Below are 17328 nucleotides of genomic sequence, written 5' to 3'. Positions count from 1 at the left end.
GCGAGTATTTGTTCATTAGTTATACTGCAAGTATTTGTTTATTAGTTATACTGTAAGTATTGGGTCATTAGTTATACTGCGAGTATTGGGTCATTAGTTATACTGCAAGTACTGGTTCATTAGTTATACTGCGAGTACTGGATCATTAGTTATACCGTGAGTATCGGGTCATTAGTTATACCGTGAGTATCGGGTCATTAGTTATACCGCGAGTATTGGTTCATTAGATATACTGCGAGTACTGGTTCATTAGTTATACCGCGAGTATCGGGTCATTAGTTATACCGCGAGTATTGGTTCATTAGACATATGCGGTGTGTGCATGTGATCCGTGCAGGACCTCGGAGTTCACTGCCGACCACACTCCGCACACTTACCACGTGTCGTCACGTGTGAAAGGAACAGGCGCAGCGCCATTAGTTTACACACAACATGGGTCGTATATCTGCAGGTTGTTACACTGATGAATATAATTAATACTATTACAGATAATGATGGTAGATGAAATCCCCGTCAGTGACGGTATTGATGCCGCGCTATGGTGTCTACTGTAATATATATATATATATACACGCCACATGGAGTCCGGTGTCTGAGAATAGTCCCAATGACAGGACTGAAACGTCGTCCCGTCTGGTGTATAAACGAGGGGCATGCTGCAGAATTAATATTTCAGTTTCCCACTCTGCTTGCTGTTAAGTATAAATTCAGTACAAGTTTCAGCCGTTGGATGATATATATATATATATATATAAATAAATTTGCGCCGGTTTAGGCCTACGCCTCCTCTGAGGCCACACCCACTTTTCAAATTTGGCAAGTGAGGAAACAAATTTCGTGCAAATTTGGCGCACATCACAATGCGATTCTAATAATGCCCGTTTACTAGACACAGGAGATTGGACACCGGCCGTTTGATTCTGGCGCCCTGCGGCTCCAGCGTACTCACCATAGACCTGTATCTCCAGGGGTTCACTTATTTTGGTGATGTTGGATATGGTCACCTGGCACACGTAGGACCCGCTGTACCTCTCCTCCGCGGTCATCTCTAACCTGCCTCCACCCCTCGTGAAGGTTCTCTTTCCTCCGTTCACTAGGAATTTGTACTTGAGTCTCGCCGACTCTTCGAAGGATAAACCGGCGACGGAACATTTCAGGACTATGTAGTCGCTCTGCTTGATGTACTCATTCTGACGGTTTCTCTCCAGTGCTAGAACGGGTCTTGGGAAGAGTTCTGAAAAGGACATCGATAAATAGAAAAAAATATCTGAACGAGCCTATAATAACAGCTGAATTACAAATAGAGCTCTGGATGTGGCTGTAGGTTAATACATCGTGTAACAGCAGAGTTGTGAATGCAGCTCTGAATGTGGCTGTAGGTTCAAACATGGCGTAGCAACAGAATTATGCTTGCAGCTGTGGATGTGAGTTTAGCACAAGACATCACATAACAGCAGAATTAAGAATGCAGCTCCGGATGTGGCTGAAAGTAAAGACATGTTATAACAACAGAAATGTGAATGCAGCTCTAGATGTGGTTGGAGGTTAAGGCATGATGTATCAGCTGAACAGTAAATGCAGCTCTGGATGTGGTTAAGGCATAAGACACAATGTAACAGCATCATTTTGAATGCAGCTCTGAAAGAGGTTGGAGGTTAAGACAAAATGTAACAGCAGAATAGTGAATGCAGCTCCGGATGTACCTCTAGGTGAAGACATAAGATGTGGATGGAGGTTAAGACATGTTGTAACAGCAGAATTCTGGATATGGCCAGAAGCTTAGACATGAAGTAACAGCAAAATTGTGAATTCAGCTCTGGATGTGGCTGGTGGATAAAATGTGTTGTAACATCAGAATTGTGAATGCAGCTTTGGATGCGTCTGGTGGATAAAACACGGTGCATCAGCAGAATTGTGAATTCAGCTCTGGATGTGGCTGGTGGATAAAATGTGGTGTAACATCAGAATTGTGAATGCAGCTTTGGATGCGTCTGGTGGATAAAACACGATGCAGCAGCAGAATTGTGAATTCAGCTCTGCATGTGGCTGGTGGATAAAACATGGTGCTACAGCAGAATTGTGAATGCAGCTTTGGATGCGTCTGGTGGATAAAACATGGTGCTACAGCAGAATTGTGAATTCAGCTCTGGATGTGGCTGGTGGATAAAATGTGTTGTAACAGCAGAATTGTGAATGCAGCTTTGGATGCGTCTGGTGGATAAAACATGGTGCTACAGCAGAATTGTGAATGCAGCTCTGGATGTGGCTGGTGGATAAAACATGGTGCTACAGCAGAATTGTGAATGCAGCTTTGGATGCGTCTGGTGGATAAAACATAGTGCTACAGCAGAATTGCAAATTCAGCTCTGGATGTGGCTGGTGGATAAAATATGTTGTAACAGCAGAATTGTGAATGCAACCGTGCTGTGACTGGAGATTCAGATATGAAGTATCCTGGCTATGAGGTGAGATAATGGAGCCTGACATGATGGACTGGTGAGATGGCGGCGCTCTTTACCAGCTATGTCTATCTTGGTGCTGTTGGACTTGGAGGTTCTTTTGCTCTCCACCTTACACGTGTAGTTGCCCATGTCGTCTACAGTGGCCACTCGAAAATAGGAGAGAGTGTTTGTGGTGGAGCTGTTGATGATGTGACCGTCCTTCTGCAGGGTGAGCTTCATGTCTTGCGAACGTTTACGGCCTTCCTGAAAGGAACATTTCACCGACATGTTGTTTCCTTCCGTGAAGTTGAGCGAAGGCAAGACCTCGATTCTTGGCACAGAAAACGGAGCTGTAAAGAAAACCAAGTAGTGTCACCAGAAAATGTGCCATGTCGAGCTAACGGCGGAATTATACCGACAGAGCCAATATAATATACACTGTACTGTGCCTAAATAATACCGCCACATGGAACTAATGTAATAAACACCTTAATAATACTGACAGAGCCAATATAATATACACTGTACTGTGCCTAAATAATACCGCCATATGGAGCTAATGTAATAAACACCTAAATAATACTGACAGAGCCAATATAATATACACTGTACTGTGCCTAAATAATACCGCCATATGGAGCTAATGTAATAAACACCTACATAATACTGACAGAGCCAATATAATATACACTGTACTGTGCCTAAATAATACCGCCATATGGAGCTAATGTAATAAACACCTAAATAATACTGACAGAGCCAATATAATATACACTGTACTGTGCCTAAATAATACCGCCATATGGAGCTAATGTAATAAACACCTAAATAATACTGACAGAGCCAATATAATATACACTGTACTGTGCCTAAATAATACCGCCATATGGAGCTAATGTAATAAACACCTAAATAATACTGACAGAGCCAATATAATATACACTGTACTGTGCCTAAATAATACCGCCATATGGAGCTAATGTAATAAACACCTAAATAATACTGACAGAGCCAATATAATATACACTGTACTGTGCCTAAATAATACTGCCACATGGAACTAATGTAATGTGTCTTTTGCCTAAACAATACAGGCATACGGAGCTGATGTAATACAGCCAGTGCCGGCACATGAAACTTATAATACAGTCAGAGCTTAATTAATACCAACACAAGGAGCTAATAAAATACAGCCAGTGCCAAAATAATACCGTTATATGGAGCTAATGTAAAGTCTGGTGCAGTGCCTAAATAATACCGTTATATGGAGCTAATTAATGTGTCCAGTGCCAAATTAAAAGTGGCATGTAGACCTAATATAATATGTCCAATGCCCAAATAATACTAGTATATGGAACTAATATAATACTAGTGCCCAAATAATACGGGCATGTAGAGCTAATATAATATGTCCAGTGCCCGAATAATACTGACATATGCAGCTCATATAATACAGCCAGTGCCCAAATAGATCCACACCTGGAGCCTATATAATCCTGCCATATGGAGCTCATATAAAACAGCAGGTACCTAATAATACATATGGCGCTAATGTGAAGGAATATGGAAGTAATATATAGTAGTCTAAATGGTGTGGAGCTAATAGAATACATCCTGTGCAGAAATACCAGTGTAAAGAACTAGTAAAATATGTGCGGTACCTAAATAATACTGCCATACAGCATAAGTATAGCAACAGCTCATATGGAGCTGGTCTAATATTTCCAGTGCTTATATAATACCGGCAAACCGGGATCGTATGTAATGTGCCCATATAATACTGTGATATAGAGATAACGGGGGAGATTTATCAAACTGGTGTAAAGTAGAACTGGCTTAGCTGCCCACCGCAGCCAATCAGATTCCACCTTTCATATTTGAAAGCTCGTTTGCAAAATGAAAGGTGGAATCTGATTGGTTGCTATGGTCGACTAAGCCAGTTCTACTTTACACCAGTCTGATAAATGACCCCAAATACGTCTAGTGTCCAAAAATGACCGATATTGAGAGCTAATATAATACAGTCAGGTCCATAAATATTGGGACATGGACACAATTCTGACATTTTTGGCTCTATACACCACCACAATGGATGTGAAATGAAACGAACAAGATGTGCTTTACCTGCAGACCGTCAGCTGTAATCTGAGGGGATTTACATCCAAATCCGGTGAACGGTGCAGGAATTACAGCAGTTACATATGTGCCTCCTACTTGTTAAGGGACCAACAGTAATGGGACAATTGTCTTCTCAGCTGTTCCATGGCCAGGTGTGTGTTATTCCCTCATTATCCCAATTACAATGAGCAGATAAAAGGTCCAGAGGTCATTTCCAGTCTGCTATTTGCATCTGGAATCTGTTGCTGTCAACTCTCAAGATGAGATCCAAAGAGCTGTCACCATCAGTGAAGCCATCATTAGGCTGAAAAACACAACAAACCCATCAGAGAGATAGCAAAAACATTAGGCGCGGCCAAAACAACTGTTTGGAACATTCTTATAAAGAAGGAACGCACCGGTGAGCTCAGCAACACCAGAAGACCCGGAGGACCACGGAAAACAACTGTGGTGGATGACCAAAGAATTCTTTCTCTGGTGAAGAAAACACCCTTCACAACAGTTGGCCAGATCAAGAACACTCTCCAGGAGGTAGGTGTATGTGTGTCAAAGTCAACAATCAAGAGAAGACTTCACCAGAGTGAATACAGAGGGTTCACCACAAGATGTAAACCATTGGTGAGCCTCAAAAACAGGAAGGCCAGATTAGAGTTTGCCAAACGACATCTAAAAAAGCCTTCACAGTTCTGGAACAACATCCTATGGACAGATGAGACCAAGATCAACTTGTACCAGAGTGATGGGAAGAGAAGAGTATGGAGAAGGAAAGGAACTGCTCATGATCCTAAGCATACCACCTCATCAGTGAAGCATGGTGGTGGTAGTGTCATGGCGTGGGCATGTATGGCTGCCAATGGGACTGCTTCTCTTGTATTTATTGATGATGTGACTGCTGACAAAAGCAGCAGGATGAATTCTGAAGTGTTTCGGGCAATATTATCTGCTCATATTCAGCCAAATGCTTCAGAACTCATTGGACGGCGCTTCACAGTGCAGATGGACAATGACCCAAAGCATACTGCAAAAGCAACCAAAGAGTTTTTTAAAGGGAAAGAAGTGGAATGTTCTGCAATGGCCGAGTCAATCCCCGGACCTGAATCCGATTGGGCATTTCACTTGCTGAAGACAAAACTGAAGGGAAAATGCCCCAAGAACAAGCAGGAGCTGAAGACAGTTGCAGTAGAGGCCTGGCCGAGCATCACCAGGGATGAAACCCAGCGTCTGGAGATGTCTATGCGTTCCAGACTTCAGGCTGTAATTGACTGCAAAGGATTTGCAACCAAGTATTAAAAAGGGAAAGTTTGATTTATGATGATTATTATTCTGTCCCATTACTTTTGGACCCTTAACAAGTACGAGGCACATATGGAAACTGCTGTAATTCCTGCACCGTTCACCTGATTTAGATGTAAATCCCCTCAGATTACAGCTGACAGTCTGCAGGTAAAGCACATCTTGTTCGTTTCATTTCAAATCCATTGTGGTGGTGTATAGAGCCAAAAATGTTAGAATTGTGTCCATGTCCCAATATTTGTGGACCTGGCTGCATGTCCAATGCCCACATAATGCAGGCACATGGAGCCATTATAGAGGGCCTGCTTTAGACAAAGTGTGGCCCCGGGCAACATTAAAGCGGGAACCCAAATGCTGAAATACTATACCAACAGCAGTCACATTCAATCAGTTCAGCGGGTGCTGTGCAGAGAGGGTCTGAAAAGATCAGGGGTGCAATCACCATGACATATGTTCCCTTCACACACAACAGATTTACATACTATATATATATATATATATATATTACATAATACCGCCATACCAGGACCAAATATTAACACCATACAGTGATTAAATGTTAACCTACAAAATGCAAATTCAACTACAGCTGCACAGTCCTCTCTATTCCTTCCCTGTGCTCTCTGCCCGATCATAGAGAGAACTGGGTAGCCATACAATTACAGCTTCACAGTCCTCTCTATTCTTTCCCTTCGCTCTTTGCTCAATCATAGAGAGAACTGTGGGGCTATTCAATTACAGCTGCACAGTCCTCTCTATTTCTTCCCTGTGCTCTCTGCCTGATCATAGAGAGAACTGTGTGGCTATTCAATTACAATTGCCTTCAGATGACCCCAAAGATAAAAGTCTAAGGGGGTCAGATCGGGAGACCTTGGGGGCCATTCAACTGGCCCACGACGACCAATCCACTTTCCAGGAAACTGTTCATCTAGCTGGCACGTTCCCCGAGTTTTTCCAGCAAGATGGTGCACCACCACATTATGGGTGTCAGGTCCGAGCATTCCTAGATGAACAGTTTCCTGGAAAGTGGATTGGTCGTCGTGGGCCAGTTGAATGGCCCCCAAGGTCTCCCGATCTGACCCCCTTAGACTATTATCTTTGGGGTCATCTGAAGGCAATTGTCTATGCTGTGAAGATACGAGATGTGCAGCACCTGAAACTACGGATACTGGAAGCCTGTGCTAGCATTTCTCCTGCGGTGTTGCTATCAGTGTGTGAAGAGTGGGAGAAGAGGGTTGCATTGACAATCCAACACAATGGGCAGCACATTGAACACATTTTATAAGTGGTCAGAAACTTGTAGATAACTCATGAAAGAATAAAGTTACGTTAAAACCATTGTTTTTCTTGTGAAATTCCCAATAAGTTTGATGTCACATGACCCTCTTCCTATTGAAAAAACTAAAGTTGGATTCAAAATGGCCGACTTCAAAATGGCCTCCATGGTCACCACCCATCTTGAAAAGTTTCCCCCTCACATATACTAATGTGCCACAAACAGGAAGTTAATATCACCAACCATTCCCATTTTATTAAGGTGTATCCATATAAATGGCCCACCCTGTAGTTTTGCACTAGCTGAAGAGCCACAGTTTGAAGAACATTGGGGTAAGTGATTACAGCGCAGTTACATCCAGTGACTCACTGGAGCAGTTCACTTTCCCCATATTTTCCATCTGGCCCACACAGCCATGATGACCTCTTCCAGCCATGTGCCTCAAAATAAAGATATAATGGTGCCATAACTATAGTCCCCCCAAAAAATAACGGTGCGCCCAACAATAATAGCAGCAGGTCAGAAGTGTCCGATATTGTGGTCCAGACAGTAGTGGTGCCTCAGGTGGTAACAGTGGACCACACAGTAAGAGTGTTACCATTAATGTTACACAGATTGCTCTCCATACCTTCATCTTGCTCCCAGGCTGCTCCCCATGACCCTCTCAGTTACATAGATGTCTCCACACGCCCCCATCTCTCACAGACTGCTCTCCGTGACCCTTCTGTTACACAGACTGCTCTCCGTGACCCTTCTGTTACACAGAATGCTCTCCGTGACCCTTCTGTTACACAGAATGCTCTCCGTGACCCTTCTGTTACACAGACTGCTCTCCGTGACCCTTCTGTTACACAGACTGCTCTCCGTGACCCTTCTGTTACACAGACTGCTCTCCGTGACCCTTCTGTTACACAGACTGCTCTCCGTGACCCTTCTGTTACACAGACTGCTCTCCGTGACCCTTCTGTTACACAGACTGCTCTCCGTGACCCTTCTGTTACACAGACTGCTCTCCGTGACCCTTCTGTTACACAGACTGCTCTCCGTGACCCTTCTGTTACACAGACTGCTCTCCGTGACCCTTCTGTTACACAGACTGCTCTCCGTGACCCTTCTGTTACACAGACTGCTCTCCGTGACCCTTCTGTTACACAAATGGCTCCCTGTTACCCCTCTATTACACAGACAGCTTTACATGGCGTCACTATGTTAAAGAATGCCCCCCATACAACTCTCACACTGACTGCTCCCCATGCCTATCTATGTTACATAGACTGTTCCTCATAATCCATTTCTCACACAGACTGTTTCCCATGCCTCCTCTCTCACAGATTGCTCCCCATGCCCTCCTCTCTAACATGGAGTGCTCCCCATGAACCCTCTCACATAGACTGCTGCTCATGGTTCTTCCCCTTTTACACTACATTCAAGTGACTTGTGTCTGTAGCAGGAAGCTGAACATTGTAGAGCTCTGTTTCCTGTTTCATCCCTGCACTGATCCTATGGATAAGCCGGGAAGAAATAGAGAGGACTATGCAGCTGTAATTGAATAGCCACACAGTTCTCTCTATGATCGGGCAGAGAGCGAAGGGAAGGAATAGAGAGGACTGTGCAGCTGTAGTTGAATAGCCCCACAGTTCTCTCTATGATCGGGCAGAGAGCACAGGGAAGGAATAGAGAGGACTGTGCAGCTGTAGTTGAATAGCCACCCAGTTCTCTCTATGATCGGGCAGAGAGCACAGGGAAGGAATAGAGAGGACTGTGCAGCTGTAGTTGAATAGCCCCACAGTTCTCTCTATGATCAGGCAGAGAGCACAGGGAAGGAATAGAGAGGACTGTGCAGCTGTAATTGAATAGCCACATAGTTCTCTCTATGATTGGGCAGAGAGTGCAGGGAAGGAATAGAGAGGACTGTGCAGCTGTAGTTGAATAGCCCCACAGTTCTCTCTATGATCAGGCAGAGAGCACAGGGAAGGAATAGAGAGGACTGTGCAGCTGTAATTGAATAGCCACATAGTTCTCTCTATGATTGGGCAGAGAGTGCAGGGAAGGAATAGAGAGGACTGTGCAGCTGTAGTTGAATAGCCCCACAGTTCTCTCTATGATTGAGCAAAGAGTGAAGGGAAGGAATAAAGAGGACTGTGCAGCTGTAATTGTATGGCCACACAGTTCTCTCTACGATTGGGCAGAGAGCTTCACCTATATAACAGATGTGTCCCAAGAAAACATAGCCTGCTATTTTCTTCATCGGCTGTTCATGCTTCTGGCCGCTTCTTACCCAGGAGGCTGGATGCAGTTGCAGATGCAATGTTTGAAACTGTTGAGCTATCATTTGATCATGGGGATGCCCAGGCTTGTAAGAAACGCACAGTCCCTCTGTCCCCCCACACCCTTATGTCAATTTCAGGATCTTGCAGCTGTGGTCCCCTAGAGAAGACCTCTCCACAAGCTATATTTGAGCGGTGACTGTGCAAGCAGGTGACATTAGACATCCATGAGAGGCATCATACCTACCCACCACAGGGACAGTCTCCATTTTGCTAGGTGGGGAGTTCTCGCTTAGGAGGACGAGTCGGACATCGCACTGAAACTGTAAAATCTCCTCTCCTTCTTTGATCATAAAGCGGACTTCCTGGTAGTTGGTGTCGGTGGATTTTTGTTTTTCCTCCCTCTGGTTCTTGTTGATCTTGTAGAATGTGAACAGCTTGTAGGACCATTCTTCTGGAGCTTCACATCTTACGGTCACATCATCTCCTTCACTGACCGGATCCTTGGGAACATGAATGAGAGGAGGAGATAGCCCTGGCGAAGGAATACATTGCATCAGTAAAAGAGAAGAAGTGCTCCACAGTCGACCTATACGAGGACAGATCTACAGAAGGTCAGGATCATTGTGATGTTACAGGAAAACGAAGACTTTAGCATTTCACAAAAATATCAGGATGCAGATCTGGAGGGCGCTCCCCTCGTGTACTCACCAGTCACCCTTATTTTTACATCCTCACTTGTTTTTATCCTGCCAGCAACGGACACATCACATTTGTATTGTCCAGTATGGGACACCCTGACCTTCGGGATGATGTAGGACACTTGGTCTTCAGTGGTGCTGTTTGTGTATATCTTTTTATCGTCCATATAAAAGCTGATTGTGCTGTTGAGCACGAAGTCTGTGGTCTTGGCGACTTTCACAACACATTGCAGTTCCAACGCTTCCCCATTCTTCAGTCCAGTGGACGGCAGAGCTTTCAGCTCAATACTGTTGATTGTGAAGTCTTGATGAAGGGAGATAAAAATGGAGGGAAAAATTCAGAAGATTGAAAGCTTTAAACATCCGTCTAAGGGTCCATTCACACGTCCGTTGTTTCTTTCCTGATCTGTTCCGTTTTTTGCAGAACAGATCTGGACCCATTCATTTTCAATGGGTCCTGTAAAAAATCGGACAGCTCAATGTCTGATTTTTTTTTCAGGACCCATTGAAAATGAATGGGTCCAGATCTGGTCCAGATCTGTTCCGCAAAAAAACGGAACAGATCAGGAAAGAAACAACGGACGTGTGAATGGACCCTAACACAATTCTTCCCCACCAGACATGGATACGTGATCTGTATACACACTGGTGAGGCGGCTCAACCTAAACGTATCCGCAGAACCGGTGCACACCCCTGCCAATGTGTAGCGTAAAAAGAGAGATCTAAAGATTGGAGGGCACTCCCTTATCTATTGTTTCATGGAATCAGATCATATAAAAAAGATGAACACCATTTTATTCTAGATCACATATAAAAATTATATAATTACTGGAAAAAATAAAAATAAAAATACTATAAAATCAACTATAACAACCTTATTCCTCATCACTCCATATTTCATTTGCAGTATCATAGATATAATTGTAATGTTCCGTTCACAGCCGTGTGTTCTCATGTATTTGTTCAGGAGTGCGAGGAGATGGATAGGATTGTCATATATTGTGTTCCTCCAGGATTAGGAAGAAATAAATATAACTGTTATATACAATATATACTAGATATATGTCCGATCAAGAAGTCCCACTTGGACTGCGATATTGAACAGATATCACTTCATACAGATGGCTCCTGCTGTGGCACAATGTCCGGTCACAACTTGACTTCTAGGAGTTGATTTACCGTATGACTCCGAAAGGTCTACGTCAGTTTGCATCAGATTCTATACCACAATAGTTCACTTTAAGATCCATTTTAAATATCTATTTCTTCTATAGGTATAATCAATGCGATCTCCGCTGCTCCTTTGTAAGATGTTTACTTAATATCCATCAGATTATAGTAGATGGTTACCTTACCGGTACTTGTGTATGTCCGGGGGGCTCTTACACCATCGCTGCAGCTTTAATATCTGTGTATGTTGTGCTGACTTCGGCGTCCCATGTGCTCCCAGGGGGCCGGCAAGTTCAGCGATCTGCTGCTGATTGGTCGGAAGTCCGGAGCGCTCCTACTTGTCGTAAATGAATATAGTTGCATTAGATCCAATAAATTGATTATTCTGATGGTATTCTTTATACAAGTACTGTCTCCTCAAATCCAGACGCGTCTCGAAGCTGCCTGCTCCTTCATCAGTGGTGGACAGTACTATGCTTCATCAAGTCCTATAAAAGTGGTGGACAGTACTATGCTTCATCAAGTCCTATAAAAGTGGTGGACAGTACTATGCTTCATCAAGTCCTATAAAAGTGGTGGACAGTACTATGCTTCATCAAGTCCTATAAAAGTGGTGGACAGTACTATGCTTCATCAAGTCCTATAAAAGTGGTGGACAGTACTATGCTTCATCAAGTCCTATAAAAGTGGTGGACAGTACTATGCTTCATCAAGTCCTATAAAAGTGGTGGACAGTACTATGCTTCATCAAGTCCTATAAAAGTGGTGGACAGTACTATGCTTCATCAAGTCCTATAAAAGTGGTGGACAGTACTATGCTTCATCAAGTCCTATAAAAGTGGTGGACAGTACTATGCTTCATCAAGTCCTATAAAAGTGGTGGACAGTACTATGCTTCATCAAGTCCTATAAAAGTGGTGGACAGTACTATGCTTCATCAAGTCCTTTAAAAGGGCTTGATGAAGCATAGTACTGTCCACTACTTTTATAGGACTTGATGAAGCATAGTACTGTCCACCACTGATGAAGGAGCAGGCAGCTTCGAGACGCGTCTGGATTTGAGGAGACAGTACTTGTATAAAGAATACCATCAGAATAATCAATTTATTGGATCTAATGCAACTATATTCATTTACGACAAGTAGGAGCGCTCCGGACTTCCGACCAATCAGCAGCAGATCGCTGAACTTGCCGGCCCCCTGGGAGCACGTGGGACGCCGAAGTCAGCACAACATACACAGATATTAAAGCTGCAGCGATGGTGTAAGAGCCCCCCGGACATACACAAGTACCGGTAAGGTAACCATCTACTATAATCTGATGGATATTAAGTAAACATCTTACAAAGGAGCAGCGGAGATCGCATTGATTATACCTATAGAAGAAAAGAGAAAAAAATGTATATTTAAAATGGATCTTAAAGTGAACTATTGTGGTATAGAATCTGATGCAAACTGACGTAGACCTTTCGGAGTCATACGGTAAATCAACTCCTAGAAGTCAAGTTGTGACCGGACATTGTGCCACAGCAGGAGCCATCTGTATGAAGTGATATCTGTTCAATATCGCAGTCCAAGTGGGACTTCTTGATCGGACATATATCTAGTATATATTGTATATAACAGTTATATTTATTTCTTCCTAATCCTGGAGGAACACAATATATGACAATCCTATCCATCTCCTCGCACTCCTGAACAATTACATGAGAACACACGGCTGTGAGCGGAACATTACAATTATATCTATGATACTGCAAATGAAATATGGAGTGATGAGGAATAAGGTTGTTATAGTTGATTTTAAAGTACTGTCATTTTATTTACATTTTTACCAGTAATTTTTATATATAATCTAGAATAAAATAGTGTTCATCTTTTTATATGATCGGATTCCATGAAAGAATAGATCAGTGAGTGCCCTCCAATCTTTAGATCTCTGCATATATTATGTACATGAGGAAAACACTATTATATAAAACATAGCATGTTTTGCCCATTGTTCAGCCCTTCTTATCCATCAGTCATCTCAGGTGATGTTGGACAGGAGACAAGCAGAAGTAGTGGACATGTCCTTCAAAGACTTCAAAAATAAGACCTGATCTGGTAGGAGGAACCATATGAAAATCTTGAGACCAGGCCTAGATGATAACCTTCAGATGTGTATCTACGTTCCTACTGTCTGCATGTGCATGATGGAAGACAGGGGCGGACTGGGAACTTAAAGTGGCCCCGGAAAAAATACTAAAAGTTTTGTAGTCGGGTCCAAACTGATGGAAGGCAGTGCCAGCAATACCATATTGTGGGGCATTATACCGCCCAACAGAGCCAAATGCCACAGTCCATCAGAAAATACTAACAGCAGCACAAAATACATCTCCAAAAACTTCCAGTAGCCAGCATGAGGAGGGCCCAGGTGGTCACCTGGTTATCGGCCCACCGGGAAATTTCCCTGTAAGGTCTATGGCCAGTCCGCCCCTGATGGAGGAGATGAATGGAAGTGTAAGGCACACAATGACAGTAGTCTGTGATAATAGTCACGTCAATTGTTCACTTTTTGAAAAATGTTTTTTTTTTTTTGGAGGCTAGGGTAATGGTTGCAGGAGCTAAGTAGGTATAAATAGCTATATCTGTGAGGTGGGGGAGCATACAGTCATATTTTCTATGGCACCACACGTCCACACCCATCTGCCCATCCCCCCGGTGTTGGCTACATGATGTTGAGTGGGACATTACTGCTCAGATTGTACTATTTCCAGGCAGCAATGGATTGGTAACTGGCTTTGGGTGTTGAAAACCACCTGCTGTGTAGTCACATAGGCAGCTGGAAAAACAGATGAGGTCATTTTCTGTGTAATTTCCATCACATTGTGTTCTTATCTGTGTAAAATGTTGCTGCATGATCAACCCTGCCTTACCCAACGGACCGGCGTCTAATGCAAAGAAAATATTACTCCACTCCATCAACATCTCCTCAGGGCACATGCACACGGCCGCTGACGTTTTTGCGGTCTGCAAAACACGGATACCCACCGCGTGGGTTCCACATTTTACGGAACAGAACGTCCTGCCCTCTATAGAACTGTCCTATCCTTGTCCGTAAAACGGACAAGAATAGGACATGTTCTATTTTTTTGTTGGGCTGCAAAAACAGACATAGAGATGCGGAGAGCACACGGCGTGCTGTCCGCATCTTCTGCAGCCTCCTTAAAGTGAATGGATTCACATCCGACCCGCAAAACATGCAGATCAGACGCTGAACAAAAATCTGTTTGTGTGCATGAGCCCTCAAGATAAGGTTTAGCCTACATTTCATCAAGCAGGTCTACCCTGACACCATCAACATCTCCTTAACCCAATATGTTATCCAACACCAACCACATCTTCTCAACTCCACAACTTACCTAACACCATCCACATCTCCTTGACCAAACATCTTCACCAACGTCATTAACATCTACTCAGGTGAACATCTTAGCCAACACCAACCATATCTCCTCAAGCCAACATTTTACTTAACACCATCTACATTTCTTCAAGGCGACACCATCCTCATCTCCTTATCCCAGTATCTTAGTCAACGCCATCAATATCTCCTCAACCCAACCACTTTTCCCAAACCCAACATCTTAACTAGCACCATCCACATTTCCTTGATCCCACATCTTAGCCATCAACATCTACTCAATCCAACATCTTAGCCAACACCAACCACATCTTCTCAACACAACATTTTACTAACACCATCCATACCTTCTTGGCTCAACATCTTAGCCAGCTCCATCAATCACTCCCTTTCCTTGCTTTCTAATACAGTTACTGATATATATCAGTCCTTTGAAGACCTAAGGGATTATATACATCAGATATGTTCAATGTATGCGCTGGGAAATTCTGGTGCATTCACCTCATGTGATAAAACAGCAAAAATAAAGCTGGGCAACTCCCCCAATGGGAGACATTTATGGGACAGAAGAATCTGGCATATTGGACCCTTTGCCCTCAATGGTACTAGGTGGCAGTGGCTCCTTCTTCCTATTGAGAAGACATGCGTGCTTGGCTCAGCCCCAAATGAATGTGTATGGAGGAGGTCGGGAGAAATAATAGTCAGCCGATCTAGATGTGTATGATCATCACATTAAGTCTTTCTTCTCCAGTTCTTTGATATCATCTACTTGTCTCCAAGATGTCCCAAGCTTTACCAGCCTTCTTTTATATTACATCCACCAGAAACGTGGGTTGAGCGTCTTATGGCATGACTATAACATTAGAGGACAGTGCACTAACCTGCCCCCCTCCAATGCCAAAAATGTATTTACTCACCGCTTGTCTGTCCTCCAATGGTCCACACTGGAAAAGATAAGGAGGAAAAAAATAAAAAAATCACTACTTTTCAATAAAAAAGGAAAATCTCAGTCACATTGTAGAATTATGATGTGGTCAGCACCTACCTCCCAGCAAGGTCACTACTATAGGCAAATACATCTCCACATTGGAAAAGGGAAAAAACACTCAAAATCCTGGAGGAAAAAAGGCAGCAGAATCCCGATTCTCGGGGCACACGAGAACCTGGCAGCGGTCAGTGTGGACTGGCTACTGGAAAGTCTGGAAATACAGAACAGGCAGCGAATATCTCCGCTCACAGGCAGAGCCGCAGGAAACTGGGGAAACTACACTCTTCCTGCAGAGACTCTTCCTGCCTCAGTCCTTAAGATGTGTTCATAAACAATGTGGATGATTGGGAGGTGATTACCCCCCCCCCCCCACCCAAGATACATAGGTGAGGGGTGAGCGCCACCTAGAGCTGGAAATTCATAGAAGTGGAGGGAGGTGATCACAGACAGCTGGATCCAATATCTGATCACATGTCATTATATCAGTGATGTCATCAGCAGGGGGCGGGGCTGTGACAACCTCTCAGACATGATATACAGGCAGGTTGTCAGCAGTAATAGATGAATAGATGTTCCTGTAGTATAAGGTGTGTGGATCTCATGTCTGATAACATGTCATTATATCAGTGATGTCATCAGCAGGGGGCGGGGCTGTGACTACCTCTCAGACAGGATATACAGGCAGGTTGTCAGCAGTAATAGATGAATAGATGTTCCTGTAGTATAAGGTGTGTGGATCTCATGTCTGATCACATGTCATTATATCAGTGATGTCATCAGCAGGGGGCGGGGCTGTGACAACCTCTCAGACAGGATATACAGGCAGGTTGTCAGCAGTAATAGATGAATAGATGTTCCTGTAGTATAAGGTGTGTGGATCTCATGTCTGATCACATGTCATTATATCAGTGATGTCATCAGCAGGGGGCGGGGCTGTGACTACCTCTCAGACAGGATATACAGGCAGGTTGTCAGCAGTAATAGATGAATAGATGTTCCTGTAGTATAAGGTGTGTGGATCCCATGTCTGATCACATGTCATTATATCAGTGATGTCATCAGCAGGGGGCGGGGCTGTGACAACCTCTCAGACATGATATACAGGCAGGTTGTCAGCAGTAATAGATGTTCCTGTAGTATAAGGTGTGTGGATCCCATGTCTGATCACACGTCATTATATCAGTGATGTCATCAGCAGGGGGCGGGGCTGTGACTACCTCTCATACATGATATACAGGCAGGTTGTCAGCAGTAATAGATGAATAGATGTTCCTGTAGTAGAAGGAGTGTGGATCTCATGTCTGATCACATGTCATTATATCAGTGATGTCATCAGCAGGGGGCGGGGCTGTGACTACCCCTCATACAGGATATACAGGCAGGTTGTCAGCAGTAATAGATGAATAGATGTTCCTGTAGTATAAGGTGTGTGGATCCCATGTCTGATCACATGTCATTATATCAGTGATGTCATCAGCAGGGGGCGGGGCTGTGACAACCTCTCAGACAGGATATACAGGCAGGTTGTCAGCAGTAATAGATGAATAGATGTTCCTGTAGTATAAGGTGTGTGGATCTCATATCTGATCACATGTCATTATATCAGTGATGTCATCAGCAGGGGGCGGGGCTGTGACAACCTCTCAGACAGGATATACAGGCAGGTTG

At 43.7% G+C, this 17328-nt stretch overlaps 1 protein-coding gene across 4 annotated transcripts in view; it reads right to left on the bottom strand.

Moving 5' to 3' along the window:
• PECAM1 (platelet and endothelial cell adhesion molecule 1) overlaps positions 1-15909 on the bottom strand; it is a 64047-nt gene extending 48138 nt beyond the window's left edge. The window contains exons 1-6 of one of the 4 annotated variants that reach the window (XM_040439016.1): positions 15718-15909; positions 15590-15616; positions 10107-10400; positions 9643-9930; positions 2519-2791; positions 950-1234 (exon numbers count right to left, since the gene is read on the bottom strand). In XM_040439016.1, coding sequence (XP_040294950.1) covers positions 950-1234; positions 2519-2791; positions 9643-9930; positions 10107-10400; positions 15590-15616; positions 15718-15751 — 1201 coding nt within the window. In that variant the 5' untranslated portion in view covers positions 15752-15909. The remainder of the gene's footprint in view (positions 1-949; positions 1235-2518; positions 2792-9642; positions 9931-10106; positions 10401-15589; positions 15617-15717) is intronic. The other 3 variants (XM_040439014.1, XM_040439017.1, XM_040439015.1) reach the window with 3 other exon arrangements.
• Positions 15910-17328: the final 1419 nt, after the last annotated feature.

Source organism: Bufo bufo, chromosome 6, assembly GCF_905171765.1.
Source record: "Bufo bufo chromosome 6, aBufBuf1.1, whole genome shotgun sequence".
Classification (NCBI taxonomy): Eukaryota; Metazoa; Chordata; class Amphibia; order Anura; family Bufonidae; genus Bufo; species Bufo bufo.
The sequence above is the reverse complement of the archived record's forward strand: the minus strand, read 5'-3'. Positions and strand labels throughout refer to the sequence as shown.